The sequence below is a fragment of the Phoxinus phoxinus genome, assembly GCF_949152265.1.
Source record: "Phoxinus phoxinus genome assembly, chromosome: 18".
Lineage (NCBI taxonomy): Eukaryota > Metazoa > Chordata > Actinopteri > Cypriniformes > Leuciscidae > Phoxinus > Phoxinus phoxinus.
The window spans coordinates 8617608-8630257 of NC_136893.1; the positions used below are offsets into that span (position 1 = coordinate 8617608).

At 35.9% G+C, this 12650-nt stretch overlaps 1 protein-coding gene across 2 annotated transcripts; it reads left to right on the forward strand.

The window, feature by feature from the left end:
• The first annotated feature begins 694 nt into the window (after window positions 1-694).
• LOC306985936 (chitinase-like protein 3) lies at window positions 695-7951 on the forward strand. Of its 2 annotated transcripts, none has more exons than XM_079588730.1 (11): window positions 695-1065; window positions 1723-1782; window positions 2747-2779; window positions 2986-3154; window positions 3614-3661; window positions 4086-4251; window positions 4357-4466; window positions 4562-4619; window positions 6100-6288; window positions 6389-6469; window positions 6554-7951. In XM_079588730.1, exons 2-11 carry the CDS (start codon window positions 1749-1751, stop codon window positions 6920-6922), a joined length of 1257 nt encoding a protein of 418 aa, XP_079444856.1. In that variant the 5' UTR covers window positions 695-1065; window positions 1723-1748; the 3' UTR covers window positions 6923-7951. The 2 variants fall into 2 exon arrangements, with proteins under 2 accessions (XP_079444856.1, XP_079444857.1); XM_079588731.1 differs by having other exon boundaries at window positions 969-1065; window positions 1737-1782.
• The last annotated feature ends 4699 nt before the right edge of the window (window positions 7952-12650 follow it).

Consider the following 12650-nt stretch of genomic DNA (forward strand, 5'->3'; position numbering starts at 1 on the left):
AAATCCTGTGTTGCCTCATTTTTTCCACTTTGGAGAGTCCCTGATGTACAAACTGATCTGAAGCCATGAATTTTGTAGTGGTAATTTTGGTTACACTTCATTTCGATAGTCCACTTTAGGCGTTCTAACTATAAGTAAGTTTGCAACTACATGAGTTAACTCTTGTTAGAGTATTAGTAGACTGTTAGGTTAAGGTTAGTAGAATAAATTGACGTACTTGGCTGCAAAGTTACTTGTAGTCAGTCGAATGTCTAAAGTGGGATATTGAATTACAGTTACTGTAATTTTTTGCAAGTTTGAGCATATTACACTTCTTACCAGCAGGGAGCAGTAACAGTTAGTTCATAATATTATTTTACTTCAGCTTCCACATGAGTCCTGACCATAGTCCTGACAACTTAAGTTTTTTTGTGGTTAGTGTTTTCCATTTAAAGTTTAGCATTCGAACATTTGCTTGTAAATAACTTTACATTGTGGTTTATATCTGCGGAATCATTGACTAAACAGATGTAGGCTAGCCTATAGAAATAGTTCTGTAGGACTGACTCACCATTGTGACTCAAATGTAAACCTTAAATACAAATTGTTAAATTAAGGATGTATACAGGCTGAAACATGACCTTCACTCCTTTTCAAGAGGTGGCGATATGCTGCTCTTCGAGTTGGTTCAAAAAAACAAAGCTTAATCTGGAGTGCAGAAGGGGATCACAGTCTTTAAACCCATCAGCAGGGTTGCCAAACCCACGTTTTCACCGCGGAATAGGGATACTTTAAACAGTCGCCGCTGGTTAAAGGTTTGACATATAGTACTTAATTTATATTCGACTAAAATGCTTGTATTAAAAAGGTTTTAGATAAAACTGTGCCTGGTGTTAAGTTTTGCGAAGGAGGGACATCGGGAGCCTTAAATTGAGTGTTGTTTTTGGGATATTTGTGGTCGGTTTTTGTTCGGCCATTGAGTTAGTTTTGTTACGCAAACCTGGCAACCCTGTCAGGTCTGATTCAACAGGCGTCGTGAAATCTCACGTAAACCACACGAAATGAGCTAAATTTCAGAATCTACATGTAAGTACTTCTTAAAGAATCACGGGTAACACTTTATTTTACAGTGTCCTTGTTACACATTTTACATGTAGGTACAGTAATAACTATAAATTAAACATAATTGCATGCAACTAACCTAAGAAACCCAAAACAAACCCAAATCCTAACCCTAATGTACATGTAGTTATTATTACACTGTTACTGTAACACAGAGACCTTAAAATAAAGTGTAATCGAATCATGCCATAATTTCAATATGCCTAGCCTACATTGTAAAACTGTTATTATGAAATTGCAGCGTGTGTGTCACTTTTTTTTATGTAATCACCATAGACTGGGTAATCACATAATACATTAACTCTGAATACATGGCAAGAGATTGCAGACCTAATACAATTAATCAGAAATCTATTGGCAGAAAATGCTCAAGTTTAGCAGTGTCAAATAATAATAGTCATGTTGTTCTGTGCAGTAGCTATGCATGTTTTGCTAACTTAATAAATACAATCAACAACACATTGTTTTAACATAAATGTAGCATGTGTAGAAACAGCACAGGCCTGTTGTACAACACTAGTCTTCAGGATGTGGGCTTGTCATCAGCAAAGTGTAAAAGCAGAGGGGAAACTGTTGGGACAAGTGTTGACAGGAAGTGGTTTCTGTGTTTATTATGTACAGTTTGTCTTCATCAGACCGTACACCAGATGACTGCTTCTGGCACAATGCAGCTCAACAGAGGCAAGTATACTCTGCGTTGTTTTGTATTTTAAATGTTATTGTGTGACTGTTATTTTTGATCTTCAAACCATTTAATTGTGCCTTTGACATTTAAATGTTGTTATTAAACCAGTATTTTCAGCAGATGATAGTTTTCCATGTTTTACTAAGGGGCTTAAAAGTGATGAATCATTTTTCTTTTAACATATTTTAAATTCACTATACCGTTCAAAAGTTTGGGGTCAGTAAGATTGTTTTTCTTTTTCAATGGAATACATTACATTGATCAAATGTTCAATTTTAAATAAATTTTTTTTTTAAACTTTCTATTCTTCAATCATAACAACCAGCACTGTTTGTAAGCAATTTGTCAATTTGTAAGCGTTGCCATCACTAGAATAAATTACATTTGAAATAAATATAAAATAGTTGCATTCAACTTTAATAATATTTAACAATATTACTTTTACTGTAATAATATATACAGCAAATACTTCTTCTTTTTTTATACATGCTTATTTTTTTAAATAAGAGACTACAAAAATCTTACTAACAACAACATTTTGAACAGTGCAGTAGCCTATATTAATATCCAAAGTAGCAATTCGCTGATGTTGAATTTGAATCTGTCAAAAAAGAACAGATTCTTGTCACATACCACAAAATATAATTAAATAACATAAAATGACTCAGTATGTAAGACCTCTTAAAGGTATTGCATCTAATATGTTGTATCTTTTTTTTGCCATTCGTTGCTACAAAATTGTGCAGTTGAATATTTAGTGTAAAAACACTCACACCGACATCAGGAAGTGGTTTTTAATGCAGGTTTCCGGAACACTGGAACAGCCACAGACCTTCTAACTTACACTAAAAAACAACTGTTGCGAACTCATTTTTAACATCTGTCGTTTAAAATCTTGAATATCGATGAATGTATCAAGTTATTAATAATGATTTTCCTATTGTTGTTGTTTTTTTACAGCTTTTGCATTCCTGTGCTTGGTGATTTCAGTGGGTAAGTGCACTACCTGTTTAAAATGTCATTCAACCACCTCTCAAGGAGAACGTTGTATTTGGTACATGACCGCTGCTAGATTAGAGAGTACTCGAGAGGGACACTTTTGAGAGGCAGAGCAAGCTTTAACTGAAATAGTAACCTTAGGCTGCTGCTGAGGGCATGTGATCTTGAAGATGATGTTCTGCTTCACTCGTCCATCTCAGGTGCGCAGAAGAATCACCGACTGACCTGCTATCTGGATGTTTTAACACACCGCACACGTGAGGGTCCGTGCACTCATATCATTCTCCCCTCCATCTCCAGTGAAGAAGACCTTTACCGCCAAAGCTTGTCGGATGATGACCGCATTATTCTTAGAAAGATGAAGGAGAGGTCTGATTATTGATATCTCTTTCTAGACTCATTATTTGACTGGTGTTCTGACATTTTTACGAATTGACAATAAAACATATATTCATATATATCATATATTCCTCCATCCATCCATCCATCCATCCATCCATCCATCCATCCATTCATCCATCCATCCATCCATCCATCCATCCATCCATCCATCCATCCATCCATCCATCCATCCATCCATCTATATACAGTATACTGTATATATTATATATATATATATATATATATATATATATATATATATATATATATATATATATTGCATGGATTGTTTTCAGTAAACTTTATTTGTACTGTATATATTTAGCAGTAAACTTTATTTAGCAGTAGTTGTCCATTTTGACCACAGCTAATGTCATTTCAGTCTTTTACACAGACTTTTATTCAAATAATATATATATATTCATAGAAATATATAACTTTCCCCAGAAATCCAACTTTGAAGGTTTTGCTTGGATTGGAAGTCCGATCATCAAGGTACCAAAAATTTCATCCTACTAAAATCACACCATTAATGATAACTATAACGGTAACTATATTAGCGTCCACACCAGCGCACAATATTGTTGTTTATAATTAGTGTGTGCTCGTTAAAAGTTAGATGAATTCTGATTGGCTCTCAGTGTTTTTATCGTTCATCAGGTCATTGTGAAAGTGATTCCAAGATCGTTTCTCTGTCGTTATCATTACAGTTCTGGTGTACTCATCTATTTTTTTATTTTAGCTTAAATGTTTTTAAAACTGTCTTTATTGTAATCATCAGAGTTATCGTCTGTGGTGTGAACAGGCCTTAAGATTGAAAACTGTTTTTTTTGGACCACTTTAAATGTAGTTCATTGGATGAAGTATTTACAGTTCACATTAGCATCACCTGACACCAACTAAATGTGCTGTTGTTTAGGTTGGAGCTGATGTCTGCTAATGAGGGCAGTGTTGAGAATTTCACTCAAATGGTATTGACATTCTTGAAGGACAAGAGTTTAGACGGTCTAGACGTGATTTGGCTGGACGGCCCCACTTCTGACACATCTACCAGAAGCAAAGAGCTGTTCTCAAATTTCCTGAAGGCAAGGACGACTATTTTCACACAAATCACCATTTAATGAGTTTTACTGTAGAAACAACAAATATATAAATCTAATTTTAATCACAAACTTCCATGTTGTCTGCAGAGTCTAAAAGGCACTTTTGATGAAGAAACGGATCCTCTACTTTTATCGGTGTCTGTACTAGAGCCCATTGACAGCAGTGCGGTCAGTTATGATGAACAAACACTTTCACAGTGAGTCTCGTTCTTATGCACCATTCATATTTCACTTCTGCTTAGTTATTATTATATATATATTTTGTACTTAATAGTTTCTTTATTTTTGATAGGTATGTGGACTTCATCTCCATTCTGCCGGCTCATCTTGAAAATGATGGACTATACTTTGTAAATTGCTCACATTTATTACAATTTTCTATGAGAGTCATTTATTTGTTTGAAATATACCATATTGCATCCTGCGTGATGTAAACGAACAATAAGTCAAACACCATTTCTACCACTAAAACCATTTCCCAAAAGGAAAAATTAGCATTTGTAGCATTTGTAACTCTGTTTATACACGCTGTGAGTGTGTGTTACGAATCAGGAATGGTGAGAGAACATCGTGCTTGGTACGTTTTTCATCTTCAAACCAAACTTGGGTCTTCAGCCAACAAATTTTAAATCCCGTCTGGCTAGCGCACTTCCCATAATGTTTACCCATTAAGTCAGTAGGCGGAGAGGAAGCGGTCTTTTGTGGTTGTTCAAACACATAAGCGTTTACACTATGAAAGCAATGCGGTCAAATGCGTTTGACTACCTCTGGGAGTGGTCAAAGTGGACAAGCTCAAAATGTTTTAGACCTCATTTCCACCATCTTAATACCAGTATGTAGATCTGTAATATTTATGTAAATCATATATACATGTAGTTGTTACCCAGCTAACAAAAATATGTTCTTAGAGTGTTTTGCTAACGTTCCCGTTAAAGCAACACTAAATCATTTTTTTTACCTTAAAATAATGTTTCCAAAATCATGTCAGTGGTTCATCAAGTCGTAACAGGGTGAGAGGCACTTCTGGATTCGCTTTGCGGCCCTATATCTCCTATAACTGCACTATGCAAGTTTGCCAGATCGGGTAGCGTTTCTGTAGTTCGAATTGTTCGAGACATAAGAAAACTACAAATTTGACTTGCTTAACGTCAAGCGTTACAATTGTCATTATTTTGTTTTTCTTCGTTTCTGATGTCGCAATACATCATACTTTCATGAAATCATGCAACATACTCTCTAACTTGTCTGTGGACATCGTTCATTTCAAAGCCCGTGCTGGATAAACAGCGAGCGTGTGCGTGCAAAAGTAGGCTGCGGTAGGCTAAATTATTTACGACATCGGTAATTCCGCTTCCAACCTGTAGGGCGACCAAAGAGGAAAAGTTCTTTAGTGTTGCTTCAAGTTATGAAAACGCTATTTCTAATCGTTCAAAATGTCCAGTTTTTTTATTTATTTATTAAAAACAACAAAGGGTTATGCGAATTTTAAAGGAACATTCCTTTTTGTAATTTTGAAAACATTATGGGAACATTACTTTTAAATGATCTCTGAACGTTCTGAAACAAGTATAATATTAAAAATGTTAGAACGTTTCAGAATTTTTTTTCCATGAATGATTTAAAAATAATGTTTTTGCAACAACTTTTTGAGAGCTTTATAAAAGACCAGATAGCTTTGAACTGATGTTCTATTACCATTACTGGAAGAACGTTTGTTCATAACTTTGAGAGAACCTTGCCAGAACGTTAGCCAAAGTTCTGAGAACGTTTGCTGGTTAGCACATTAGCATTCTAACTCTGTGTTTAACTCATATTTCTTTTACTTTATAGAACAAATTAGTCCAACACTGGAAGGATCAGCAAGTTGACCTGCAAAAGCTCAATCTAGTCATGCCTGGTTTTCTCCGGAGGTCACGTCGAAGGCATCATCACAGACATCAGCCCACGCATGAGGACATGAAGTCAGAGGAAGGAAAGAAGGATCACATCCATGTTTTGGGCTTATACATGGGTGGTCAGGTAGGCTATAACCATATTATTAGCTTAGCATTCATTATTAGCTTCCTCGGGGAGAGCTTAGGCAAAATTGTTTAATGATCTGAAACTCTTATCCTTTCAGGTGTGTCAGGTCATTAAAAGTGGACAAGAGCAGTTTATTACTTTAACAATTCTTTCAGATGAGCATAGTCTTGTTAAGGAGGTAAGTAAATTATATTTTAAACCAGTAACAGAATGTAAACCACTAAACAGATAATCAGAAGATATTGCATTTATTAATGTCCAGGTGCTCCAGGAAGGCTTTGGTGGCATAGGGGTTGTCTTCATAGATCTAGACGTCTTCGTTAACTCCATATGTGTAAACATTAATCAAGATGAAAGGAAAATTGTTGAATCAAAAGTGATTATGCATTCACATCATGGGCGTGATGATCATCATGACAGAAGGGACCATCACCACAGCCACCACCATCATCACTCCTCCCATCTTCCTCATGGCAGCCATGATACTGGTCACCATCACCACAGACATCATCCCCACAGACATGGACATCATCACCATGGTCATCATCGTCGCCATCACCATCAGCATCACCATCATCCAATAACTCCTCAAAGCAACATGACCCGGGAGGAACAGCAGGGCGCGGAGTGAACTTGCATGGGATGTATGTTAATGAAATCCATGCAAATGTGGTGTTTTAAGTTTGGCAGGTTTAAATAATCAAATTATATATATATATGTATTATATAATACTTATGTGACCCTGGATCCCAAAACCAAAGATATTTTGTAAATTTCCTACTGTAAATATATAAAACATTTATTTTTGTGAGTGGATGCAGCACAATCGGGACCATAAATGGACAACTTTAAAGGCGATTTTCTCAATGTTTAGATTTTTGATCAGATTCCAGATTTTCAAATAGTTGTATCTCGGCCAAATATTGTCCTATCCTAACAAACCATACATCAATGGAAAGCTTATTTATTCAGCTTTCAGATGATGTATACATCTCAAAATATTTGGGCCAGGGTCACACATATGATATTAATAATACAACATTTAAATATTACTTTTTACACATTACAAGTTTAAGTTTGAGGCAAAATAATCAAACTTTATATATAATATAAATCACACGAAATGTACAATTTAAATATTACTTCTTCCGCATTATATTGATGAGCTTTATTTTTTTTGCATTCTAGTCAATGTCAATGACATTGCAATATGGTAATGAAAATGATTATTTTTTTGTATTACTGTAATGAAAAATTCTCATTACAGTAATACAAAATAATAATTTACATTACCATATTGCAATGTCATTGAATCAATGTATGCACTGTAGTACTGAGAATGATATATTTGTGCATTATTGCATTATGGTAATGAGATGTTTTTACTAATTGCTTATTATCAGTGGTGGAAATGGCTGAGATTATTTGGGGGACCGGGACCCTTGTTGGGGACATATTTTGTATTTTTAAACCATAGATGCAGAAAATCCCTGCATCCCTGGAAATCCATTCATTTGCAGCCCTGCTTTTGAGAACGTAACAATATAATCATGCTTTTTTTTTTTCAGTGTTAAAACACAAATTGTGTTATTGTGTGTCAGAGAGCTTGATAACAGATCAATACAGCATTATGAAATAAATTTGTAGCCCAGACATCTCAGAGGTTTCACATTCTTTTCTTGGACAGTAATGCAAAGCTGTAAGAGATGCATGCTTGTGCATGTGGATGCTCCTCAGCATATGAGCTCATTAAGCTCCAAAGCTATAATTGTATGACCGAAATTACGGTTCCAGCAAAAGCTTATTAAAACCAGGCTTGGATGAACCACAGCTCGAGCCTCTTGAGGGAGATTGGCTTTGCGTTTGGAGCGGCAGGTGTAGGCATGGCTGGCCCAATGGCGGTGAGATCTGCTTTAGTTTATGCATGAGTAGATTTATAAGGCTATTACTTGGACGTCCTGGGGTACATCACACAAACACGCACACACACCTGGTTCTCCGGCTGCCTGTGGCTCAGAAGTGCAGTGGCACAGTGGGTATGTACAAGGATCCTGCGGCTTCAGGCTTTAATTGGGAGCATTTGCAGACTCGTGTAAATTACGGGCCATTCTCTCCTTGTGTGAGAACACGTTCCTTAATGTCATCTCTGCATCACAGGCTGATGATTGTCATTTAGCATCTTTTAGAGAAGAATGTGTTTGTGTTAATGCATATTGCACATTTTTGTAATTCAGATCAGTTTTTCCCCCATAAAAACTGATGGCAAGTATTTAGTAGCATCTTGGCATGATTAATGTAACTTTTGTTCTTTATTTTCTTATTTTGGAACACTATTGAGGCAAATGATCATAAAACAAAACAATTCTAAGATGGTGTTTTCTAAGATTACTTTTCCTTTTTTTTAACAATGATCACAGAAATGACAAAAAACTTTTGTAGGGAGCCCATAAAGGGACATGGTGATTGAAAAAAATATGAGATGGAAGGAATAATAATATGTACAATGCTTTTGCTTTCACCCGAGAAACATTTCAGATCGCAAATAACAGAAGTTTTCTGAGGAAACGCAGTTTCTTGAGGGAAAACAAAAGGATTGATTTTTCCTCCCATCTCATATTTTTCATCATGTCCCTTTAGGGGCTCCATAGTTCGTTCAATGAATTAATCCATCCATCCATCCACATCCATCCATCCATCCATCCATCCATCCATCCATCCATCCATCCATCCATCCATCCATCTATCTATCTTAATATTATTTCATAAACTCTTTTAAATTATGTTTTTATTTTGAGTATCCTGACTACTTGACATCTTTTCATAAACGAAAAGTGACATGTTCGTCATCATATTTTAGAATAACCCTGTAGTACTGCATGCCTTTAAGAGTTTAATGTCAATTATTTCCCCTCATTTCTCACATCTGCATGACATTTGACTCAAAATGTCTTTTAAAAAAAAGTTACAAGATTATTTAATCAATATCCAAGTTGAGCAAGTGATCCATATCCCACTTTGGGCAGCTATTCAATTATAGTTCCTGCCAGGACACTGTGAAATGGCAAAACCAGGCAACAATCTAACTTCTTCTGAACCATTTGTCCATTTTCTGTCAAGTGAATTAGAGAAGGGGAAATTGGAAGCACAAGATAATTGTCTTTTGGGACCGTTTTTTCCTAGTGCCATTTTGATAAAGATACAGTACAGTCCCCATTTAATTGTGTCTTTGAGCGTTTGAAGTTTATTAATCTATAAAACTCATACGCAAGGCTGAAAACAAACCAACAGCACTGAGATATGTTCCTCTCTGTCCTTTCATTAAAATGGAAATTCCAATTTGCAGCACCCTAACAAGCAGCTGACAGCATAAATAAACCACTTCATTTTAGCCAGACTTACAGATGACACACAAGCGCTTTTACAGAATCAAACAACCTTTGGACAGTGATCAACTAGTGTGATTAATCGTACAGATCTTCTCTTGACAAAATCTGTTGTTTACAGAATATGGCGCTATAAATCTCTGGCCAGCGCTGGCCATTACAAACCAATTCTGGACATTGCTGGTTGGCTAATATTATAATTTATATGTTTTCCATTGTCTCACTCCACTGGTCTGATTGCAAATAAATGTTCCATGAATGGTATTAGTAATTAATTTAGGCATAAAATCGCAAAGCCTCTGCATTTGGTTAGAGGGTTTTTAATTGCTTAAAGTCCACTTGAGCAACTGGGCCATGCATCATATAGCATACAATTAACTCTGTTGTCTGTCTGCTCCAATTTGAGAAATGATATTCTCTGAGAAAAGGGATTTATGCCAGGTTGTTTATGTGAAGTTGCTATGTTCTGAGTGGCGTTTTACCACGTTATGTGGTGTTTTGGGGGTTACTTGGTCAAAAGAGACTCCTTCAGTGTACGTTTATAAGACTTTCACCTCTTTTAGCAATCGAAAATCAAGAATCACTCCCAAAATTCACACCCCTCCTTATTAAGCTGAACGATTTTCATCACGTTTGTAGCCCAAACGATGAATGTGCAAAACATTCCTGCCCCTAACCCACTGAATAACCCTACCCCTAAACCTACCCCTACCCCTAAACCTAACCCTACCCATAAGTTATCCCTAAAATCAGAGAGAAATTATGTGAATAACACTGATGTTGAAGCACCTAATAGTTGTAAGCTAAAACTGGGCATAACCTGTAAACGTGTCCCTCAAATCTGATTGGTTGATTGGAATGTTGTTCCAGAATCAACAAAGATGTCGATCCAGGAACATGTTGTACTTTGTGAAATCAGGCTCAAAAGGCAGAAACACATGGTACGAGTTTGAAGGTCTCTTTAAGGTAAGTCTACATGCAGCCATCTTGACAACACCACCAGGGAACTGTTTCCAGTAATGCAACTACAATTCCAATCTACTTGAATGGGGAAACATTTAGTTATAGCAGGCTACTTTGATATTTCACTCACTTTTTTCCCCATCATATCTCTGTAAAAAGTGATCAGTTGACTGAACTTAAAAAAGTGAGGAAAATTAGTTCACATAACTTATTTTTTTTCAATTACGCATTAAGTTTATTACTTAATTTTAAGGCAACGGGTTTCCTCACATTTTTAAAGTTAAGACAACTGATCACTTTTTACGTAGTTATACACATACATTCTCTGCAAAGTGCCATCTGTCTGATTATGCACAGAGTCTCTCTCTCTCTTGACCTGTGTAAACAATGATAAACCCGTATTCTTAAAAAAAAAGCATTAAGAGAAATCCTTGAGAAAAGAACTCGTCGGCGGATAAAAAAGAGCTGGCAAGGAGCCAATGTCATTTTTCTTCAGTTGAGCTGAAATGATTGGCAGCATTCATGAAATTCAGATGTTAAAGATATCTTCTTCTAATTAATGCAAATGGTGGCCCGGGCTTTGTTCAGTGGCCGGACAGAAATTTAAACGGACCGTGTAAAGCTGTAAACATGCTCCTGAGGGATCTCATTATGAACTATATGAAGAGGTCAATGCACACTCTGTCGCCTCCATGCATGTTAATATTGTAAAATGCTTGTATGTGCTGAGTGGTTGATTATGTAGTGGGGTGATTTCCATTATTACACTGACTCTAAAAAACAGCTCCATGCTCATAACTGAGTTTACTGGGGTAATGAGTGTGGTTAGCTGTGTGTTTGTTTGAAAAAAAAAATGTAATGGCTGTTTGATGCTAACCATGCAGCGTGATTCTGCTTTAGTGTATGTGCCTGTTTTCCCCATCAGCAAATCTGAGCAGCACGCTTATCTTACACATGCACACACACATATGGTGTCCACTTTTACTGTCAATCACAGCTCCATCTGATTATGTCGTTCAGCGTATATTTTGTGGTTGGCAAAAATGGCCAATAGAGCACATGCCGTGAGCGCAGGAGGCAATGGAGGTGACCATAGTGACCCATGCAGCTATTTACTTAAAAAAATGATTTCAGTTGCATGTGAGGTCACGATGGCAGATTCGGGTTCGCAATCCATCCTACCAAAACTAGCTGTTCAGAAACCGCATGTGGTAATCAATAAAAGTTCATTTTCTCTGACCTTTAGACCGATAACGAGGCAGTTATTTGTGTGCTAGTGTTAAGTGATGTGAACTAGCAGTAGCAGAATATATATATATACACACACACACACATATATATATATATATATATATATATATATATATATATATATATATATATATATATATGAAGACTTCAGATGCAAAAGTGCTCTAAGTGCTGAAATCTGAAATTTTCTTCTAAAAATGATATTTTTTTTATCAAGCTTGTATGTTTATGTTCAGGTATTTCACCTTAATGGCAATGAAAATTACCTATTAATTGTCATTAAAATGAAATTACTGAACTTAAATATACGAGCTTGATAACAATGCTCATTTTAGTAGAACATTTCAGATGCCACTTAGAGACTTTTGCATCTGAAGTCTTCATATATTGTTCTTATTTTACACTTGTCAAAAGGAGTAACCCAAAGCTTCTTGATACTCAAAAATACTCAAACAATTACATGAATATGACGAAAGTTTTAGTAATTTTTAGGCTACATGATGGTGGTTACACCACCCTCAGATTTTTTGAGTTTGCAGAAAATTGTATTACGCAGGCCTATACAAAAATGAAAGCAAAGGCTACGTTTCTAAAAAGTGACACATCTCTTTTATCATCTTAGTCTTTCTTTTAGTGCCTTATTTTAACCATATTTTTTATATAAAACAAATCTTCTTGGCGAATCCAGCGAGAAAAAATAAAACAAAACAGATCAAATATGATCTGCAGTGTTTATCTGGACCACTGGAGGGCACTGTGGT